Source organism: Syngnathoides biaculeatus, chromosome 1 (assembly GCF_019802595.1).
Source record: "Syngnathoides biaculeatus isolate LvHL_M chromosome 1, ASM1980259v1, whole genome shotgun sequence".
NCBI lineage: Eukaryota > Metazoa > Chordata > Actinopteri > Syngnathiformes > Syngnathidae > Syngnathoides > Syngnathoides biaculeatus.
The window spans coordinates 7,241,534-7,262,085 of NC_084640.1; the positions used below are offsets into that span (position 1 = coordinate 7,241,534).

The window sequence follows — 20,552 nt, forward strand, 5'->3', positions numbered from 1 at the left end:
CTGTGTGTGTTGTTTGGGCGCCACGTTGCACTCTGACGTCCTCACGGAGCCACGGGTCAATATTTGGAACCTGAAACGTCCCGTTTGACAGCTTGACTGATTGTTGTCGGGATCCGTGCGATAATTAGAATTATGTACTAATTCTCGGTGTCCTGCCTTGAAATGTGATCAATGTGTTTGTTTTGTACACCCGACTGATGAAGACATGGAAATTTTTTTCATGTAACAGAAACTGAAAACATTAAGATGGCAAGGCGTCAAATAAGCCACATATTTCTTATCTTGTGCTCCTTTTTTTATAGCCCAATAAAGTTAAAAAAAAAAAACACATTAGAATGATGTGCTTCTAATTCCAGAAACAACAAAAAAAAAGCTATTTTTAAATGAATACCATAATATTGGATCCAGATTTTCATTGGGTCACATTAGCAGTATTGCAGTTATTGCTGTGATTGGTGAGTGAATACTTAAAGCTAATATAAAATTTTAATTTGATTGCGCATCATTGACGTTCGTCACTCGGTGACATTTGTTGTGTAGGTGTCAATAGATTTATTTGTAATTATTAATCATTTTCCATATTGAATTTTGAACAATCCCTTTTCCCTGCTTGACTGAATGATTTGGTTGCCACGTGATTTTAAATGTGCCACATTTAAATCACAGCAAACATTGCGGTGGTGTTTCTCCAAGATTCATATTTTATTTGTTGGGCTAATGTGATGTCACTGAATTGGGCTTTGCAAAAACTGGTCTTCCTCCACTTTATTGTTCACATTTTCAAATCATGTGTCTCTAATTCTATAATAACTAATTTGGGTCAGCTGGTAAAGCGTTGTCCTCACAGTTCTGAGGACCCGGGTTCGATCCTGGCCCTATCTGTGTGGAGTTTGCATGCGTGGGTTTTCTCCAGGCACTCCGGTTTCCTCCCACATCCCAAAAACATGCAACATAATTGGACACTCTAAATTGTCCCTAGGTGTGTTCGTGAGTGCGGCTGTTTGTCTCTTTGTGCCCTGTGATTGGCTGGCAACCAGTTCAGGGTGTACCCAGCCTCCTGCCCGTTGATACCTGGGATAGGCTCCAGCACTCCCCGCAACCCTTGTGAGGATAAGCAAACAGGAAAATGGATGGATGGATGGCTTTTAAGTATCTGACAGGATTCTGTGGCATTCATTTTTCCATCCAGACTGTTACGGCAGAGTCACGTAGCAAAGCATGAGGCAAAAGAAAAGATGGCGTAAAAGACAAATGATGTAAAGTTTTGGATCATCCATCCATTCAGTTGGTATGATGCCTTTAAGTGAAATATGCTGGATATTTAAATGATAAATATATGGTCACTAATTCACGGATTTATATATCGCGGGAAGTTCTGGGACAGAACCAACCACAATAAATGAAAATGTGTAAAGAGCTCCACTTGCTCTTAACTCATTTGTCAGTAAGTTGAAGGTTTATCCATTTTCACCACAACTGGTCTTATTTTATGTCTAATCAACATGACAGGCGCACAAAAAAAACTTTAAAAATATTTATTGTGCATTGCAACGGTCAAATATGAACAAAGACAAGGCTTCAATTCAAATCAAGATTAGGTAGAAACTTTTCACGAGTCCATCTGACGCTGTTGTTCATTTTTACCGCGTCAGCTTCGTGAAGGACTCCCAGAGAGCAACCAGCTGCTCCTTCAGGTTCTGGGTGTCGAGGTCTACCTTGGCCCTGAGCTCCTCCCCGTAAGGAACCAGCTTCTCCTGGATCTCCTGAGTCTTCTCCGTCAGCTGGCTCTGAAACTTTTGGGCCAGGGGCATGATGTTATTCTGGAACTCCTGCAGGCTATTCTCCACCTTCTGCTTCAGTTCCTCCGTGTAAGGAATCATCTGAGTCTGCAGCTTCCCGAAGTTTTTGTCCAGATGGGTCTTCAGCTCCTGGCTTTTCCTCAGCAGGACGGCCTTAAGAGCCTCCGAGTCCATGGTCTCGGCGTAAGAGGACGCCTCTTTTTTCAGGTCCTCCACCTGCTCCTGGAAGCGCGTCACCGCCTCGTCGGCGTACGGCTGCAAGTGGGCTCTCGTGGTCGACAGGTCCTTCTCCAGGCGGATCTTGAGCTGCTCGGCCTGCTCGAAGAAGCGCGACGTGAAGTCCTGGGTCACCTGAGTGCGCAGAACCTCTGCGAACCTGTTGAAGGCGTCGTTGCTCCCAGAAATCAGAGTGCTGCAGAGACAAATATCATGCAACCGTCATCTTCCTCCAAACAGAGTTTCTAGCAAGCATCCACGGGGCTTCATCGTTGAGTTGTACATTTTTAATTCCCTGCCTTAATCTGAACCTTTTTGTTTAATGTTCCACCATTTTTCTTCATCGTATTAGCAAATAAAAAGAATACTTCTGCGGACACTTTTGAGTGTGGGAAATGCCACCTCTGCTTTCTACGATTTCTCCATTTCTTACTTGATTTCCTTTCCAAGGTCCGACTCTCTGATCAGCGCCAGTGAGTCTCCGGCTATCCATGTTGCCTTGGCAACGTAGTCCCAAAAGGCATCTTTGACCATGTCCGCCGGTGGTTTGGGCTGGTTCTGCTGGGTGATTTTGGCATCGCAACCTGGGGACAGAAATTTGCAATTCATACCACCATTTTTTACACGTTTTATCCTGTTCGGGGGCCACTGGGAGCTCGACCGCCTCCCAGCTGACTTTGGACCAGATAGGTGGACTACAGTAAATGGTCACTGGTTCCGAAAGGAATCCATGCTGTCAGGGGAGGGAACGAATGCACCAGTGCTTTTCAAAATTTGGTAAATGGGCTCCATCTAGTGGTTTGTGAAAAAAATTACTCGCAGTGTAGTTCAGTTGTATTTCACTTTGAGTACAACAGATTTCCATTGGATCTTTAAGAACTGTTTTTAATCATTTTACAAAATAAAAGTTTTGTTAAATTTAATGTGCAATACATTTTATTAAACGATAAAGTCATTTTAATTTTCCTCTGGCATCTTATATTTCATCTTTCTATCCTACAGCACTGCTGTAAGACTCAAAACTTATCCATCCATTTTTCTTAGCCGCTTATCCCCACAAGGGTCGGCGGGGGACTGCTGGAGCCTATCCCAGCTGTCCACCGGCAGGAGGCGGACAGACGATAGTCGCACTCACAATCACACCTAGGGGCAATTTAGAGTGTCCAAATAATGTTGCCTGTTTTGGGGATGTGGGAGGAAATCGGGGCACCACGGTGGTTCACCTGGTAAAGTGTTGGCCTCACAGTTCTGACGACCCGGGTTTGATCCCGGCACCGCCTGTGTGGAGTTTGCATATCCGTGGCTGCGTGGGTTTTTTGCGGTTTCCTCCCACATCTCAAAAACATCCAACATTAATTGGACACACTAAATTGCCCCTAGGTGTGATTGTGAGTGCGACTGTCTCCATGTGCCCTACAATTGACTAGTGACCAGTTCAGGGTGCACCCTGCCTCCTGCTAGTTGACAGCTGGGATAGGCTCCAGCACTCACTGAGACCCTCGTGAGGATAAGCAGCAAAGAAAATGGATGGATGGAAATCCTTTTTTATGAAATATGGATTAACATTTAGGACTACTCTGCTACTTCGGTCACATTGTGTTAATTGAAGAGCTGAACATTTTTTTTTTTTTTTTGTGGTGGTACTTAGTATAGTTGTACTAAATTAGAATAGCGTCTTACCAGTAAAAAGAGCCAAAGCGAAAACCAGGACGAGGTTCATGACTAACACTGTAGATGAGAAAGCAGATGGATTTCAGAACCCCTCCCCAACACCTATTTTTTTTTTTTTGCCAAATTAGTTTTCTTACCTCTGCGGATGAGCCTACTGCTTGGGAGAGCTGCTGAATACCGAGTCCCGGAGCAGGATACATCCATGAATTTATACGGAGATGGCAAGGGAGTAAAGTCCAGCTCAGAATGGTCGGTGGTCACCTCCATTGTGCCACATCACAGTAACAATGTGTCACTGATGACCCGTGACAAAGTCACTCTGCTTTGAAGACCCCCCCCCCTCCCCCACAGACTTGAGTTCAATCAGTTGGAAAATGATAGAATTTACAAAATTCCATTATTTTTACAAAAAAAAAACATTACTATTTAAACTGTTTTAATATTTCATTACAAGGAATTCAATGAATTGTTTTTATTCATGTCATCTACTATGCATTACTAATGCAAAAATAACACAAAATTATCATATTTAATGGTCAACAAATTACTCCATTAATTTTGTACTAGATATTTAAGTTACTTTTAAAATTGACCATTGTGTATGAAAACAGAATGAAATATTTTTACAATTTTTTCAAATAATGAATAATAATTTAAAGCAGTGCACTATAACGTAAAAGAAATCTCGTACTAAACATGTATTTTAAGCAGTGTTTTGTTCGACTTTTTTACGCAAAACTCGATTGTGTTGACTTTACTGGCCAGTAAAATTCCACAAAGATTTTTTTGGGGCGGGGGTGACAATAAATGACAATAATGAAATTGAATCGTAACAAATGAAAGGTCACTCAGTCACGTGTCAGCACTGATGAGTTGTGACAGTGACGACACGTCACCAGATAAGATACTATTTTGCTCTTGGTACCGACCCCTTTGTTCTGCACATCGATATCAGTGGCGCAATTAAATGGCCGTGGAGGAAATGTTTGGCGGCAGCAGATATGAACGTCGTCAAACTTGTCTGTGAACTACTTCTACGTCGACAGCGTTGTACAGTCAGTCAGGTGAAACGCGAGCAGGACTTTGCCCCCAATTTTCCACTCTTCTGTTTTCTAATACTGCGGGGAAATAAACCAGAACCTAAAACATTCCTCTGTGTATAAAACTTGAAATTGTCTCAAAAAAGAATTTACTTTCTTTCTTTTTTTTCCCCCATTCACATTAAAACACTCTGCGTGGGGCTGTGGCCATTTTTTCCCACCATACTTTTTTTTTTTCTTTACAAACACTATATTCTGTCAGTTTCCAATAAGCATAATACAGTTAATATGTACTGCTGAAATGTACATAACGTAAAAAAGGCAAGTGATGAGGAAAAAGTGTCATTCCTGTCAGCAGATAATTATCATTAAAAAAAAAAAAAGAATAATAATAATAAAGCAACAGTCAATGAGCTCAGGGATAGTACCCAAGTATTTCAATAACATACACAACGAGCTGTGACGGGACCTTGGAAACAAGAAATATGAAATTTTATCAACGTTAAAGTGATGAATAATTGCTTCTAGTGTCCAAAGTGAGCGGGTCCCCCCTGTGAGCGTGACAAACGTGCATCCGGTTGCTTCAACCGATCGTAATCCCAAAACCGCACTGGAACTTGTTCTTGTTATGGTTGAGGAAAGAGCACAGGACCAAGGAGAGAGGCAGGGGCAGTAACTTCTTTTCAAGAGTTGCACCGACCACCCAGTTACTGTCAACTGAACCTGAGAGAAAGGAAAACATGGTGTCATACATACCAATACATCCACGTGAATTCATCTATTTGTCACGGAAGAACTGGATTGCAATAATATCTGCAGCAATATTAAAATAATACAAAGACCAAGTGATGGCTTATCACACTAAAAACGTGTAAATTGGGGAACTTAACACCACTTTACATCCTTTGCCATTCAACAAAAAAGCCAGTATAAGAGACCACACTGTACCTTTAAATTGTAAATTGGCTTTGGGAACGTCTAGCTGGTAGCCAAACGACACGCTGGTATCTTGCATCCGAGTACTCGCCTCAAACTCCACGCCGAGCTGCAACTGCGCGATATTTGACGCTCAGCGCGCTGTGAAGCGAAGAACGTGAATCGAGTGAACACGGCGGGTTTGTTTACCAACCTGTTCGTTGGCTTTGTGGTAGTAGGAGGCGTGAGCGCCTGCCGATCCGAGGGTCAGCGTGGCGATATAGTTGTTGCCTGGAATTGCCGGAACAGGAAGAAGTGTGTTTGATGCCCGTGGGAAGATAAATGTTAGTTTTATATCATCTTTTTACGTCGCAGGTTGCTCTGGAAGTAATCCAATGAGAAACACCGTGGTGCCCAGCCTTTTTTACCCCAAGATCTACTTTTCAAGCAGCCAGCCTCTCACGAGCTAACAACGACGTTTTAAGGTTAAGGTTATGTTGCCTCCTATATTTAAAATACCGAATTAGCTTTTTGTGCACTGTATCGTCTGTGCTTTCATCCTGGATCAGGCTGTGCCAAGGCAGAATTTTAAAATGTCACACCATCTCATCCTGCACTTTCTCCTTTGGCTTCAGACCAGACCTTTCTCACTCGGAAAAGAGAAAATATCATCTAGTTTAACCACTTTTTCTTTGATTATTCACAGACTCCGACAGTTATTGCATCTTAAAACAATAGGATTTCATTTTTTTTAACTTTCTCCATTAATATCGAAAGTAAACATATGCAGCATGTCTAGCCCACCTTTGCTCTACCTTGCCCAGACTGTGTTGCTAACTAAATCAGCGGTGGGCTGCGTAAGTACTGTAACATTTGTTATTATTTATGAGTGTACATCTTTTGGGGGGGGGGGGGGAGTATAAGGTAAACTAGAAAAAAGAGAGTGTGGCAGACTAGTGGTTGTTATTAGCGAAACATCAGTGTGCTGCCTAAAAGAAACCAGTGGCTTTTTCTTTTCATTTGTTTATAGTACGAATGTGAATTGTGCCATTGGATGACACAACCAGTCATCCCTCACTTATTGAATCAGATTGCAAAATGCCACAAACTGAATTGCTGTATGTTATAATTTCAATTTGCAATGGATTAATTTTTTTTTGCACGGAATGAAGAATATCTGCCAATTGCGCACGCTGACAGTTTAGAAGCAACATTGACTGAGGTTTTTTTTTTTTTTTTTTTTGCACGCTGTCTCGCAATTGACTTGACTGGACACATTGAGCACCCCCCCCCCCCCCCCACACACACACACACTCAGTAATAAAAGTGTCACATGTCACCCAGTAGCCCGAAACTCACTTGTGTACCGGCCGACTAAAGACATTACAGCGCCCTCTTCTGACGGCCTGCGATGGTACACCAGCTCCCCTCCCAGAGCCAGAGAAGGAGTGAGGGCCTGGAGGTAGTGCATGACCGCGATACCTGGCAGGGTGGACGCAAACAGGTTTAAATCGGAGAGTGTGGAGAAAAAAAATTAAAATTGATGGGTGACCTACCAGAGCCAACGAGGACATTTGGGTTTCCAAGCGTAAGAGTTGCAGTAAAATCTTTGCCCCTGAACTCTGCGTCGCCTTGCCAGTTGACAAACTTGTGTTGCAGTGTCTGCAATACATTGAAAAAATTTGAAATCCCTTCACATAGCTCACGAAGACTATTTGTCAGGGTGTTCGGGATGCGATGAAATCTACCTGAAAGGCCATTTTGGATCGTACGCTGTCACTGATCTGGTGGATGACTTGAGCGTTAAGGCTGCCAACGTTGTCCATGTCTCCGATCATAACTGGAAAAAACTGACCAAAGACTTTTTCACAGGTCAAACATTATCCTTGTAGTATAAACCAATAATTTTTGGATTTAAAAAGAAAAAAAAACACTCAGATAGCAGTTATCCGAGGAAAATCTCTCACATGTATGAACATAACGCAGCATAATGTCATATTAAAAGGATAAGCCAAAAAATAAAAAAATATTTCAAATAGCGTGGCCGTTACCTCCGCTGGACCTGTCTGTTTTAGTCCGACATAAGTGGCGCCGAACCTGTAGCTGGAATCCCCCAAAGTGCTCAGCAACACCGTGTGGTTCACCTGAATTTTTTTTTTTAACAATGAATCAGAAGTTAGACTTCACTTATGAAGAGGAGTTCCACCTCGTGACTTCCGCGTGCAGAGTCATCATAAGAGAAAAGTCAACCAACCTGGAAGTGGTTGCTCAGGCCCTTATTGACGACGAGCCTGACGCCTTCCATCTGCATCGGGAAAACTTCTAAAAGGTGGTGAAGGATGAAACGTGAAACGGGGTTTAATAGCATATTATATTGCTTGCCGATCATCTCGTTTACCTTTGCACTTGCGATGACACTCGTCAAATGTACCCGGATTAGGTAGTGAATCAGTCACTTCCTGCGACTGCACTGCCGTCACCTCGGTCGAGGGTGATACGGGAGGCAGTGAAGGCACCCCAAAACCGGGCGGCACTGTCAAGCCCGCGCCGGCGACACCGGCGGCGGCGGGTGGCGGTGGGCTGGGGGAGCCGGCGGCCAATACGCTCCCCATTCTGTGAGCCCGGGAGGAGAGAGGACAGGGTCAAGTGCCACATCTGCTAATGCTACTTTGACTCACCACATGCACAATTTGTGCCGGCTTCAGAGTTAATTTGCTATCCAACTTCTTTTGAGCCAAGGTAAAGATTTTTCAAAGGAAAAGTCTAATTTTTGAAAAACTGACCATTAATTTCCATGTTAACACGAAATAGTAGTCATATAATTTACTTCTCAACAATCTATATCTTTTTATCTGTTATTTGTGATGTCATTTTTGCTTCCTTTGGAACAACCTTAGAATAAATAATCAATTATATTTAAAAAATGTTACTGTACGAACCCTTTACAATAAAAGGTCATTTTGGTTTTACTATTGGAAAAGTCCGAAAAAATTCCATACATTTTTTCAATTAGCTAAGCACGGTAGAAATGTGTTAGTCAGCTTGAGTTTCAAACATAAGTCTCATGTGTCAAATATATGTATATGTATATATATACACTGATCATGTCAACTGAATTTGCAGCTAAGCTAACTCATCTACAGTATATCACCCGCAATGCACGCTATCATGGTTTGCCAGCCATTAGCAGTTTCAGTGGGGTCATTAAAACGTTTCTATTTTTATCGGACAACCACTCCATTTAATTTTAACAGACAAAACCGTTGAAAATTTAGCAAATGAATGAATGAAATGCACTCACGTTGTAAAGTCAGAAGGCGATGCACCTGGAAGTAAAAACCCAGTTGTACCGGAAAAACTCGTTGCCGCGAAGCAATCATTTGATTGGTTCAAATGCCGAGCTCCTCAAAGGTGATTGGCGAGTGCATATCAAATTGTCTCATGCTTTGTGACGTTCCGACGATATCGAAACATTATTGGTTAAAATTCGATTTATGTATTAGACGGGCCGAAACATTTCGGAACCTAGTTGTATTTTTTGACGCGCTAGGACTGGTATATTCATTCATAATTCAAATAAAATTTAAATATATACCAAGTTTGTAAATGAATAAATAAAAAAAAAGAGGCATTTGTTGAACGCCTTCAACCTCAGTACCTCAAGGTCAAACAACCGCCAGATGATCCTCAAGAGTCAACAGCGCCCCCAGTTATCACCACAAACACGACGATCCAAGCGTGTAGTGCGTAAACAGCTGTTCGTGCCGAAATGAATGTTACATTTTAGATACTGTAATACGATTCAAACACTTTCGCTATTTTAAACGCGAGAGACCTTTACAGCAGGGTAGCATGGTGGCATGGCAACTCAACATTGTTTCCGCTCATCAGTCAATAAAAGCAAACAAAATGACTTCATATCAATTGAGTTTATTGAATTTCATAACTCCTGCGTGTATCTCCAAATTACAACCGTAGAGGGCAGCACGAGAAACAGTCTGCTGAATTACCCAGTATCCATCATAACATCTTCTAACGTCAGGAAATAATGGGACAAAACAATATGCTGGGTGAATTTCAGAGAAACCAAAATATTGTCGTTTCGAATGCAATTATGACAAGAAAACAGAAAAGTCCCGAAAACAAATTAATATTGAAGCCTTTTAAAATCATGTTCTTGGAATTGCGTAACTCGAAGTTGGTAAGGGAAAAAAAAAGAACTTTATCTATGTACCCAAAGACAGACTCAATCTGGATTTAACAAATATGACAACTGATGTAATTTTAGAAGATGAAACACATTTGCCGGGAAATTCAGAATCCTGTTACCACTCCTCTATGTTGTGTTGTAATATAGCCAATTAATTCTAGTAGTACATCACGGATTGAACTGAGTTCAGATGAAACTGCCTGAAGCCTTTGCTGACTTTATATTACTGCCTCAACAGAGGAAAGAAAGTTTTTTCTTTTTACTCACTAAATTTTAAGCTTCAAAATTTACCACCAATTATGCAATTGAACTCGAAGCTGTAATCCCAAATTGCAATGTCACGCCCGTTTTTCTTTTTTTTTTTATTTACTCAACAGGCTCTAAACAAGTAGGCAGACCTGACACTAGTCAAGGCGCATGCACACACACACAAAATAAATGTTTTATCAGATGACTAAAGAAAATCTAACAGTCGACAACATTCAATTTGATGTCCATTGTGACCAAACACAAGCTGCACATCCATATCAAACACTGGGGAAACATTGAAGAAAAATTGAACAAAATCATAGCCAATTTTCCACCTAAGAAGCCACCCAGCCAACCATTTTTTTTTTTTTTTTTTGAGTAATCATATAGCCTTCTGGGAGTAGGTCCAAAGAAAAGGTTTGAATGAATACATAAAGTCGTGCTTATTTTTGGTCACAATGGAGATTGTGGAATGAAAACACATGTTAGGGAAAGATGACATTCGCGGTTAAGTGTTGGAAAGTCAGGGGTGGAAGGTTACACACCTGGCAAATGTAAACGCCACTCATTCAGATTAAGACGTTGTCAATCATCAACAATGTCTGCACATGAAAGCAAAAGTCAGGACAAAAAGACACTTTATATGCAGCGTCAAACGGTCAACTAGACTGAGTTCAGTGGAGCTGAGTTGAAGCTGCATGCAAATGATTCCACATGAGACAACTCATTCACTAAATTTTTTGGTTTTGGTTCAGTGTAAATCCTGATTTTTTTTTTTTTTTTTAAAGAAAAACTTGAGAAACAAAACTTCGTTTGCCTGTGAACATAAACCCAAGTGCTGTACTTTTGTGTGTGTGTGTGTTTTTTTTTTTTGGGGGGGGGGGGGGAGAAGAGATTACAAACACAAATGTACAATTTTAGAATTGATCAGAAAGCATCTCAATAGGTTCGATAGGCGTGTACACCTTAAAAGCTCTCCAGAAATCTCTAACCGGTAATTTAGTTTTGTCTTCATAATTTGAAAATAATACAAGAATCTGAGCTATTGTTTAGTGGAAACCCACCCAAACTCACCGCTGAAAGGATCACCCCCCCCCCAAAAAAAAAAAAAAAATCCAAGAAAATTATTTTTTAGTCTTAAAAAAAAAAAAAATCTTTGTTGGGGAGGACCAAAAAGTCACAGCTGCCTCTTACAAGATGCTACAATTTTGCTTTCAAATCCAGAATCCCACCCGCCCCACACTAAAGACAGACAACCCTTTCTCTCATCAAAATAGGATCAATCACAAAAGAAACGAGAAATATGTATTGATGTGACCTCACAAAATCAAATTGAAACCAGAGCCAGAAACGGGTGGCGCAGGGGGAGAAGGGGAAAAAAAAAAAAGCAATGACACAAAATGGTGTCCAAATATGCACAAGCGCTTGGCGTTCATCTTACTAGGCAGCAGAGTTGGCATATACATTCACCAATTTCAATTTGTCAAGATGGGAAGGTCTTCAGAGCTGCAGAAATATGAATTAATTCCACCCTCAATGTCCATACTGCAAACGGAAAGTACAAATCGATTGGAAATTTAATGTGATGATTTGCACCAATAGCCAGTTATCCTGTATGTTATAACTACATAATTATCTTCCTTGAAACATTCTGTTTTGAACCAGTCTCTTATATTTGATACATCTGAATGAGTTTCCAACACTTTTTTTTTCTGAATACAAATTAACAGCGTAAGGCTGCTATGAAACAAACAGATGCAAATCGGCATCCATGAGTCACTGCATGTATTATTCATTTTTGGGGAAAAACAGTCATGCACTATTGGTTAAAGCTGCCGTTTTTATTGCAACGTTTAAGTTAAACAAAAAGGTTTGGCGCTAAAGATTTGTTAGGGAGTTTTGACACGCCCCGCATAAAAGTACTTTCTTCCTTTGTTTGCATAATGGGTGTTAAAAGTCAATGGGTTCGAATTTTATTCATGTCAGCGCAACAGGCTATGAAAGGATAAACGTGCGTGGCAGGAAATAAGGCACTTAAGTGGCGACAGCGTACACAACCGTAGCTGGTGTTTTGATGCTAAAGAGACCAACCTTTCAGCTGTCAATCTTCAAGGAGGACCGATTCAAAACAGAATTTATCACATTTTGCATGACATTGCCCTTTTTTTTTTTTTTTTTTTTTCTTTGAAAGTAAAACTGAAGTAATTAAATGCATCCCAAATGCGGGACACAAGGACCAGTATGGGTTTGATGCAAATCAAGATTTCATTTTCTGTGCCACAGGTTTGTGAGGGTAAGAAACAGAAATTCATCTTCATAGCCATTTAGCAGGCTGTGAAAACAAGTGACATGTTGAAGAGGTGCCTGAAGCCTGCGTGGATAAGCCCGGCGTGTCCTGCATGGAAAACAAATCTTAATTCAATAAGATGCTTCTTGTATTTTGTATAAAAAGTAGACTAAAACTGAGTTCCAACACTGGTGTGCCAAACTTGCTCTCACCAGCTTTAGGTGCCGCCCTGCTTCTGTCCCGATCTCTCTTGGACTTCCTCCACCTCGCAGTCGCCGCTGGAGGAGTGGAACTCGGCCACGTAGAGACTCTTGTCGATACTGCCGGGAATGGGCTTGATATCGGTCACCAGTTGGTCCTCAATGGTCTTAAGGTTGAAGCGGTCTTCTGATGTAATCAGGTTGATGGCTAAGCCGAAATGACCGAACCTCCCTGAGAACATACAACACTGGTCATCAAGTACACTAGTTCAAATTTCTATGAAGTTATTAATCACAGATAGGAATTAGAAAATGACTTTCCATAATGTAAAAATGTGTTATCAATGCATCAACCAAAGCACATTTGTAGTCAATAGCGCTAATGAAATGGTTTTAGTGACCTCATCAGAATAACTCAAGTCATATAAAATATATAATAATAATAAATCCATCCATTTTCATAGCTGCTTATCCTCACAAGGGTCGTGGGGAGTACTGGAGCCTGTCCCAGCAGGAGGCAGGGGATACCCTGAACTGGTTTCCAGCCATTCGCAGTGCACGTCGAGACAAACGGCCGCACTCATAATCACACCTCGGGGCGATTTAGGGTGTCCAATTAATTCTAATATAATAATAAATAATATTAAGAAACTGGGCGGACAAACATTTGTGCAGACATACAAATACAATGACCACGTCTTCCTATTTGATTGCATTTCTTTGATTGGATGAATGCGATTTTGACATTTTCCATACTGTTCCGCCGGTGTAATACCCAACAGCTATGAAGGACGTTTTTAATCTTAAATTGTGTGTTGGGTAAAAACTATTCCTCGCTGTGACAAGGACCCCCCCCCCCCCCAAAAAAAAAAAAAAAAAATTTCAACCTCGTTCAAAATGTTATATTGGAGAATTATACTTCAACAGATGAAGATACCTGATCTTCCGATACGATGGAGGTAAGTTTCTGCATTCCTCGGGAAGTCAAAGTTGATGACGACATTGACGGCCTGAATGTCGATCCCCCTAGTGAAGAGATCTTTTGGAGAGCGACAACAGGCATTCATTAAATATGTAACAACACCAATCTTTAAGCAGAGACTTTTCTATGTTTTGTATTCCATTGTAGCACCGCAGGAACCCAAGTGCCCCAATTTCAATCCTCTGTATCTGCTACGCATATTGAAGAACAATAAAAGTACCCGGTAACCTTTTATGACTTACCGGTGCAAACCAGGTTCCTGCACAGTCCATTTCTGAAGTCATGGAAGACTCGGTTTCTATATTCCTGGAAATATAATAAACACCTACATTAATTTGATGCCTCCTGTGCAACATCCCAAGTGAGAAAAACAGTGGGGAGGGAATGCCAGTAGGATCCAAAATCAACAGACTTTATTGTGCCAACCTGCATCATCTTAGCATGGATGTAGAAGCACGAGTAACCCAGCTGGGTGATCTTCTTAGCTAAGAGCTCCACCCTCTGCGTGGAGTTGCAGAAGATGATGGACTGGTTGATCTGAAGCTGCATGTGACAGAATCAGGTTTTTGTGAAAGCGCAGGGTAGGCCGAAAGAATGTATAAGTATATACTTGCAAAATTAACCCATTGAGGGAGGGAGGTAGAATGGAAAGACAAAAACAAAAAGGGTAAAGCTGCATAATTGCCCGCGAGGAGGGCACATGGAGTTCAGAACGGTAAATGCATTGAGTGTTACTCACCCTGGAGAAGAGTGTGTTGAGGCAGTGCACTTTCTGTCTCTCTGTGACGTAGGCGTAGTACTGAGTAATGCCCTTCAGAGTCAGCTCCTCCATCAGGTTGATCTCGTAAGGTTTTTGCAGGTGCTTGGCCTACAGCAGGCACACAGTAAATGGTCATTTGAGAAGGCCGCTTCATGGGGAAAACTGCTGTATAAAGTAGACTTATATTTAAAGCCCAAGTGTCATGCCTATAAACATTCTAAAATAAATATTGTAATGAAAAATACATGTAACATTATTCACTTCAACGTCTACACGAAAAAAAATCAATATGAGCGGAGAGCGCGTCATCCATGTACAAAGTTCCAGAAGTGTCATTCGACATCCAAGTGGTCGGCATATTGGCTGCATCTCCTGCCTGTGACGTCAACCCAGACATTTGCCATTGAAAACACGCTCTGGCCCCTACTATGGGAGACAAACACGCCCCTTCTGACACCGAAGCTCTTTTCGAAGAAGAGAACATCTCACAACCGAGTGAAGTGACTGGGGCAATATTACCCTATTGTTTCGAAGCATATTTAGATGATATGCGGATCACGGCCAAACCACGGCCGGTTCTGCTGCACGGAAGCGTTCCAATGCGCACATCTACACATTTGGCACCCCGACTTATGGATTACGCCCGCCCCCAACTATTTTTTTTTTTTAAGTAGCTGTATAAATTTCCTTTCCTGTAATTTGGGACCCACAAAGCTCTCGTCCTTTGCACCTGTGCAATCCATTTTTCACGACGAACCAGATCTTTTGGAAACGGATGAAAAGCGAAGCCATCCTCCCCAGTGTTCGAGCAATATCCACATATACAACAAGCCGGCATTTTGGCTAACACGAAGGAACAATGAGCTACCTTCCAGCAGGTAAAACTAGCATAAACAGACGAGACCGCTTGAGTGTGCTACTGCCCTGTATGTCAATTCCTGCTTCTTCTCGAAAACAAATCTCTCGAGAGTATTTTCACGGCGGGAGTTAAAAAATCAATTTGCGTCAAAATCATGTTTTCTGGTGAAAAAACGGATGGGTCCATAAAGGCTGCCATTTTTTTCATTAATAACATACTAAAAATCATGCATTTCCAGAGAGGGGAGCTTTAATTACCATAACCAATTGCAGTTTTGCGGTTTTTAAAAGTCAAGACAGACAGAGATACATAAAAATGGGTTTTGCTGCATAAGACTGACGAAAACCTATTAGCATGTAACTGAGTGCAGCATAGCCTTTAAAGCGCATACACCACCCACCAAAGACTGGGCACAGAAAGTGAACAGCTTGGTTTGCAGAATGAAACCATTAATGCCAGCTGGCCCCGGGCCATCGGGATGGCTGAGTGGTGGTGCAACTGAAGACGACTCACCATGAATTTTTGAACACTGATGGGGAAGGTTGCAGAGTAGAGCAGGATCTGCCTGTTCTTGGCCAGGAAAGTAATGATATCCTCGATGAGCACCACAAAATCCTGAGACAGCAGTTTGTCAGCCTGAGAGAAGAGAAACAAAGCAAACCGATTTTGAATAGCACATAAAATTTCAAAGACGGCTATAGAACCATGTCAAACTCATTCAAAGAGGAGTTTTCTCAGAGGTCCATTCCAACTGTGAAATTCAACAAAATATCATCGCTTCATCATATGGTTACATATACACAACTGTTATAACTTATAATTCTAACAAAAAATTAAATTGCAATTTGGTTGATTTTCAGATTTCTCCCAAAATGAAAAATCAATTGAACAAGAAACATGACGTGGTTTTAATGGGGAACTCCAAAAAAGGAAACATTTGAATATGATTAGCCGGATCTGGCCATCGGAGCTTGACGTGTGGGCTAGAGGAAGTGAGCTTGTGTTTTTTTGGGCTTACCTCATCCATCACCATCATCTGGACTCGATCCACCTTTGCCACTCCTTTTTTGATCAAATCCAGAATCCTCCCGGGTGTGGCAATGACTACATGCACTAGTAGGAAAGGGAAAGAGAAAGTGGGGTGAGTAAACCTAAAAGAGCAAAACAAATGTCTAGAAAAGCCTGATAGAATATCTGAACATTATTTTGGGTTAGAGGTACTGTATTTTCCGCACTATAAAAGCAAACCTAAAAGTCTTTAATTTTCTCAAAAAGGTGACGGTGCGCCTTATATATGGATCAATATTGAGCCTTTATTGCAGCTCCATCTCATGGATGCATAATGTAACCCCAGCCTCTACTGTAGTGTCTATTCTATGCGCCTTATATTCCGGTGGGCCTTATAGTGTGGAAAATACGGTAATTGAAATGCTACCAGGTGTGTGCAGTCTCATTTTACCCAAGTTTGAATGTAATTTGATAATTCTTAACACAGCCGCATCCAGTCAAAAGGAAACAAGTAAACATGATCGGTTATTTTTGTACTTGTCCTCTCTATAAGATGTTTTTTAATTGAGTTCTATACATGAGAGGTAACATAAATGGTAAAAAAATGTTTTTGTGTACAGTACAGTTTTTATATGCACTGTATGTATGTGCCCTGCGATTTCCTGGAAATCCAGTCTAAGAGGGTACTAAGCCCCTCACCGAAAGTCAGCTGGAATAGACTCCAGCATACCCGTGACTCCAACGAGGACAAGTGATATTGAAAATGGATGGATGGCAGATGTAAACACACGGTACAAAGATGTCTGCTCACCAGTCTCATCCAGGCGCATGATGTCATCTCGTAGGTTGGTCCCCCCGGTGGTGGCCATGACTTTGACTCCTCCCAGGTGTTTGCTGATCTGAATGCATATCTGGCTCACCTGCAGTGCCAATTCTCGGGTTGGTACCACTACCATTGCTAGGGAGTGAAGAAATGTAAATAAAACGATTTAACAACTTGGTAAAAATAAAAACAATGTAGGTCTCTGAACTATTTTAATCTCACCTTGTATATAATCCTTTTTAAGGTCAATCCTTTCCAGCAACGGTATTAGATAGGCACCACTTTTTCCTGTTCCATTCTTAGCCCGAGCCAAAATATCCCTTCCGGACAGGGCGATGGGAATACTCTCCTCCTGTAAGTAATTATTACATTTAAAGGCTGCTGCGGTCGAACTCGATCGGACTGGATCAATCAAGAAAATAAATAAATGAGAAAAAGCAAGACAGTGGCTTGACAGTGCACCTTTGCACACTCAATGATTGGCTATACGGACGCCCTGAACAGCAAGCCTATATCGGCATTTGATGCTGCACGTACAAGTGGAACCGGGCCGGAACACGAACACTGAAAAATCGGCAGGTATGTGATGCTTTTTGTAATTGCACTGAATTATCCATCCATCCCTTTTCTGAGCTGCTTATCCTAACGAGGGTCATGGGAGTGCTGGAGCCAATCCCAGCTGTCATTGGGCAGGAGGCGGGGTTCACCCTGAACAGGTTGCCAGCCAATCGCAGGGCACATGGAGACAGACAACAGTCGCACTCACAATCACACCTAGGGGCTATTCAGGGTCTCCAATGAATGCATCTTTTTGGGATGTGGAAGGAAAACAGAGTTCCCGGGGAAAACACATGCAGACACGGGGAGAACATGCAAACTCCGCACAGGCGGGGAAGGAATTTGAACCCCGGTCCACAGAACTGTAATCCAACGCCAGCTTTTCCACCATTCCGCCTGCACTGAATTAAAAAAAAAAAAGTAATAATAATAATAAGACAGGATTTTTAAAAATTTACGTGTCAGGTGGAGAGAATCCAATTGGAATCCAAAATAACTACTGAAGTCTACCAATTACACACTATCATAAATTAGTGATTAATTAACCATACCTGTACAGGAGATGGTTTCTCCCAGCCCATCTCAAAAATCCCCATCAGAAGTTCTCTTTTGAGACAGTAATCCTCAAATTCATTCCCCTTAGTGGCTGTCACATCCTGGCAGGGGACAAAAAAAAAAAAAAAAAAGTTGAAATTGATCTTTTTACGTTTACATCCGAGAGATTTAAAATGTGTCGCTTACTGAGGTTTTGACCCGGTTGTCCTTTGGAGGGAGCTTTAGGCTCTTTTTCCAGTCATCTCCAAACTTAATGCCCCCTCCTTCTTGCGAGGCAGCACCTGCTTTCTGGGAGGCACCCAACACTTTTCCTTGAGTTGTGGTCCCTGACTGGGCTGAAGCTGGTTTGATCTGTCCCCTTAGCTGCCCATTCTGCTTGTTCAAGCCCACTGCAAGTGGGCCAGCATTTTCTGTTCTGGTCGTAGCCATTTAAAAAAAAAAAAACTTTGCGTTTCCCCCCCCAACTCACCCTTCAATGTATTATTTGGCCTCCTGGGGAATCTGTTACTAAAATGTCTTCAAAATATAAAAAATGATTAATAAATCATTAACCAACAATATTTTCTAAGTCCACAGCTTTAACATGAGCAATCAACCAAAGATATTTACATATAAACACTTATGTGCAGTTTGGCGCTCTTTTAACAAGAGTGACTGACGTACAAGAAATGCAAAACAACTTTTTGTACACAAGAAACCCTTCAAAATGAAGAGATAGTTGCATTAATATACTTGCTCACAATATAGAAAAATTATACGTGAACAAGTATCAAATGGGAATCAAGTCCTGAAATAGAACTAAGGCAATCTCTGTACTTGGAGCGTAGTTCCTTCAGTATACTCTTAGTTTGTTATATTTGTTTTTACACTGAAGTTTTTCCTGCTTTCTTGTCAGTCCACAGCGTGTACTCAATGTCCTCCTTGAAAAAAAGGATGTCCAACTCTCTACAAGTCTTTTCCCAAAATCATATAGTCCCAGATTATTTCCACTGGATGGGTAATGGGTATCATATACAAGAGGGAATCAAGTTCAAAGCGGAAAAAAAAGATTTACTCCCCTGCTACTCCCCAGTGCGTGCTTGAGTACTGCCCAGGCTGGATCCTCCCTGGACGCCACACGTCTGGAGGTCAATGTGTCACTAGTGGGAGTGTGACCGTGTTCAAGGGGTTTCCCCAATCAAAGCGAGCCAACAACTCAAATGCGTCACCTGAAAGATGCCAAAAAAAGAAAGTTTTGGAATATGTAATGTTAAATTATCACATAATAAGTGATTTCATTTCCAAATTAAACCGCGAGGACTTGTGATTCAAACTGTGTTGTTACAATTCGTATCGATGTTACCCTTAAAAAACATAAATGAAAAAAAAAAACGAAGCAGGACTGAAATCCGAAACCATCGTTTGTTACAGTTTTAGCGAGTTTACTGATTCACATTTTAACGCAATGCGGGTGTTGTTCAATTTCACGTGGGGCAAACGCAAAGTTGTTGAGAAAAACAATCAGTTTGTTGATCGCAAGCTAACCAGTGCGTCTGTTAGCTCTAAGCGATTACAACAAGGAATTCGCCCTTTTGAAACCAAACTCAGTAGAGTGAGTGAAAAACAAACTATTACCACTTTACGATGTCATTTTTATTTTCTTATACACTGCTTTGCTAACTGCTAAATGTCACGGTGGTCGCCTAATTTCGCAGAGCTAAACTTAGCTCCGAGCTAACAAGCTAGCAACAGCTGATATTTTTGAACGAAGCCACTCGTAAATAAAAACAACTTACCTCAGGTCGCTGTGATTTTAAAATATGATATTGTATTTCCTGTTGCTCCCCAATACCGTGATCAGCAACACTTTTAATAACTGTAATGTACTTGAAATAAATCGCAGCTATTGTTTTTTTCCTTTAAATCAACATGGTCGCCTTCTTCTTCTTCTTCTTCGTCGTCTTCTCTTCCTCGTCACCTCTTCTTGCTTGTTTTTCGGTATGCGATATTACGCTACTGACACCTGCTGTCAGAGTAGAATACGGCATCACCAAGCACGAGAAATATTTTTTAAAAATACAGAAAATTCTAAATAAAAACAGCAACAAACAAACAAGTTAAATGAAAAATTACAAGAAGTTATATCATGTAGTGCTCCACTGTGTGGAAAGATTGACCCAGCTGCCACAATTCTGGCAGAATATTGCTGGTCAACAACATTTTTTTTTTTTTTGCAATATTTGAAGCAGCATAAAGATGGAACATACATAGACAATTTTAACAATTACAGTACTTCAATTCAATGAGTTATTCCTGTCATTCGCATCATTAATTCCAGTTTCTTGGATTTGAAACAGGTAGATGGGTGTGAAATTTTCACAGGAGATGAAATTACACACTGCTCCAAATGGAGGATGATGACGCTCAAGAACACCTGCTCA

General features: G+C 41.2%; 3 protein-coding genes across 5 annotated transcripts; all 3 read right to left on the minus strand.

The window, feature by feature from the left end:
- Positions 1-1,596: 1,596 nt before the first annotated feature.
- On the minus strand, positions 1,597-4,070 carry apoa4a (apolipoprotein A-IV a). The gene is made up of 4 exons (XM_061803064.1): positions 3,824-4,070; positions 3,696-3,743; positions 2,449-2,599; positions 1,597-2,211 (listed from the first exon to the last, which is right to left on the minus strand). Exons 1-4 carry the CDS (start codon positions 3,951-3,953, stop codon positions 1,641-1,643), a joined length of 900 nt encoding a protein of 299 aa, XP_061659048.1. The 5' UTR covers positions 3,954-4,070; the 3' UTR covers positions 1,597-1,640.
- A 73-nt stretch (positions 4,071-4,143) lies between these two features.
- On the minus strand, positions 4,144-9,065 carry tomm40l (translocase of outer mitochondrial membrane 40 homolog, like). 2 transcript variants are annotated; one of them, XM_061802927.1, is made up of 10 exons: positions 8,943-9,065; positions 8,040-8,254; positions 7,896-7,963; positions 7,693-7,785; positions 7,390-7,491; positions 7,198-7,303; positions 7,001-7,123; positions 5,856-5,932; positions 5,675-5,777; positions 4,144-5,449 (listed from the first exon to the last, which is right to left on the minus strand). In XM_061802927.1, the coding sequence occupies exons 2-10, from the start codon at positions 8,251-8,253 to the stop codon at positions 5,310-5,312; spliced, it is 1,026 nt and encodes a 341-aa protein (XP_061658911.1). In that variant the 5' UTR covers position 8,254; positions 8,943-9,065; the 3' UTR covers positions 4,144-5,309. The 2 variants fall into 2 exon arrangements, with proteins under 2 accessions (XP_061658911.1, XP_061658828.1); XM_061802844.1 differs by lacking the exon at positions 8,943-9,065 and adding an exon at positions 8,320-8,890.
- A 490-nt stretch (positions 9,066-9,555) lies between these two features.
- LOC133492290 (probable ATP-dependent RNA helicase ddx6) lies at positions 9,556-20,083 on the minus strand. 2 transcript variants are annotated; one of them, XM_061804486.1, is made up of 14 exons: positions 19,908-20,082; positions 18,602-19,340; positions 18,319-18,521; positions 18,129-18,233; positions 17,242-17,371; positions 17,008-17,154; positions 16,207-16,301; positions 15,702-15,824; positions 14,309-14,437; positions 13,996-14,112; positions 13,812-13,875; positions 13,525-13,626; positions 12,600-12,819; positions 9,556-12,495 (listed from the first exon to the last, which is right to left on the minus strand). In XM_061804486.1, the coding sequence occupies exons 4-13, from the start codon at positions 18,171-18,173 to the stop codon at positions 12,605-12,607; spliced, it is 1,167 nt and encodes a 388-aa protein (XP_061660470.1). In that variant the 5' UTR covers positions 18,174-18,233; positions 18,319-18,521; positions 18,602-19,340; positions 19,908-20,082; the 3' UTR covers positions 9,556-12,495; positions 12,600-12,604. The 2 variants fall into 2 exon arrangements, with proteins under 2 accessions (XP_061660470.1, XP_061660422.1); XM_061804438.1 differs by having other exon boundaries at positions 18,319-19,340; positions 19,908-20,083.
- Between the last annotated feature and the right edge of the window lie 469 nt (positions 20,084-20,552).

Excerpts from the sequence above, each read along its gene's own strand:
- apoa4a (XM_061803064.1), bottom strand. The coding sequence starts at position 3,953 with ATGGAGGTGACCACCGACCATTCTGAGCTGGACTTTACTCCCTTGCCA. Across the intron at positions 2,600-3,695 it reads CGCTTTGGCTCTTTTTACTG|GTTGCGATGCCAAAATCACC; the intron begins GTAAGACGCTAT and ends TTCTGTCCCCAG. Across the intron at positions 2,212-2,448 it reads GACCTTGGAAAGGAAATCAA|CACTCTGATTTCTGGGAGCA; the intron begins GTAAGAAATGGA and ends TTGTCTCTGCAG.
- tomm40l (XM_061802927.1), bottom strand. The coding sequence starts at position 8,253 with ATGGGGAGCGTATTGGCCGCCGGCTCCCCCAGCCCACCGCCACCCGCC. Across the intron at positions 7,786-7,895 it reads GCCTGAGCAACCACTTCCAG|GTGAACCACACGGTGTTGCT; the intron begins GTTGGTTGACTT and ends AAAAAAATTCAG. Across the intron at positions 7,124-7,197 it reads AAATGTCCTCGTTGGCTCTG|GTATCGCGGTCATGCACTAC; the intron begins GTAGGTCACCCA and ends CCACCCTGCCAG.
- LOC133492290 (XM_061804438.1), bottom strand. The coding sequence starts at position 18,561 with ATGGCTACGACCAGAACAGAAAATGCTGGCCCACTTGCAGTGGGCTTG. Across the intron at positions 17,155-17,241 it reads TAAAAAGGATTATATACAAG|CAATGGTAGTGGTACCAACC; the intron begins GTGAGATTAAAA and ends TTCACTCCCTAG. Across the intron at positions 14,113-14,308 it reads TCAACACACTCTTCTCCAGG|CTTCAGATCAACCAGTCCAT; the intron begins GTGAGTAACACT and ends TGTCACATGCAG.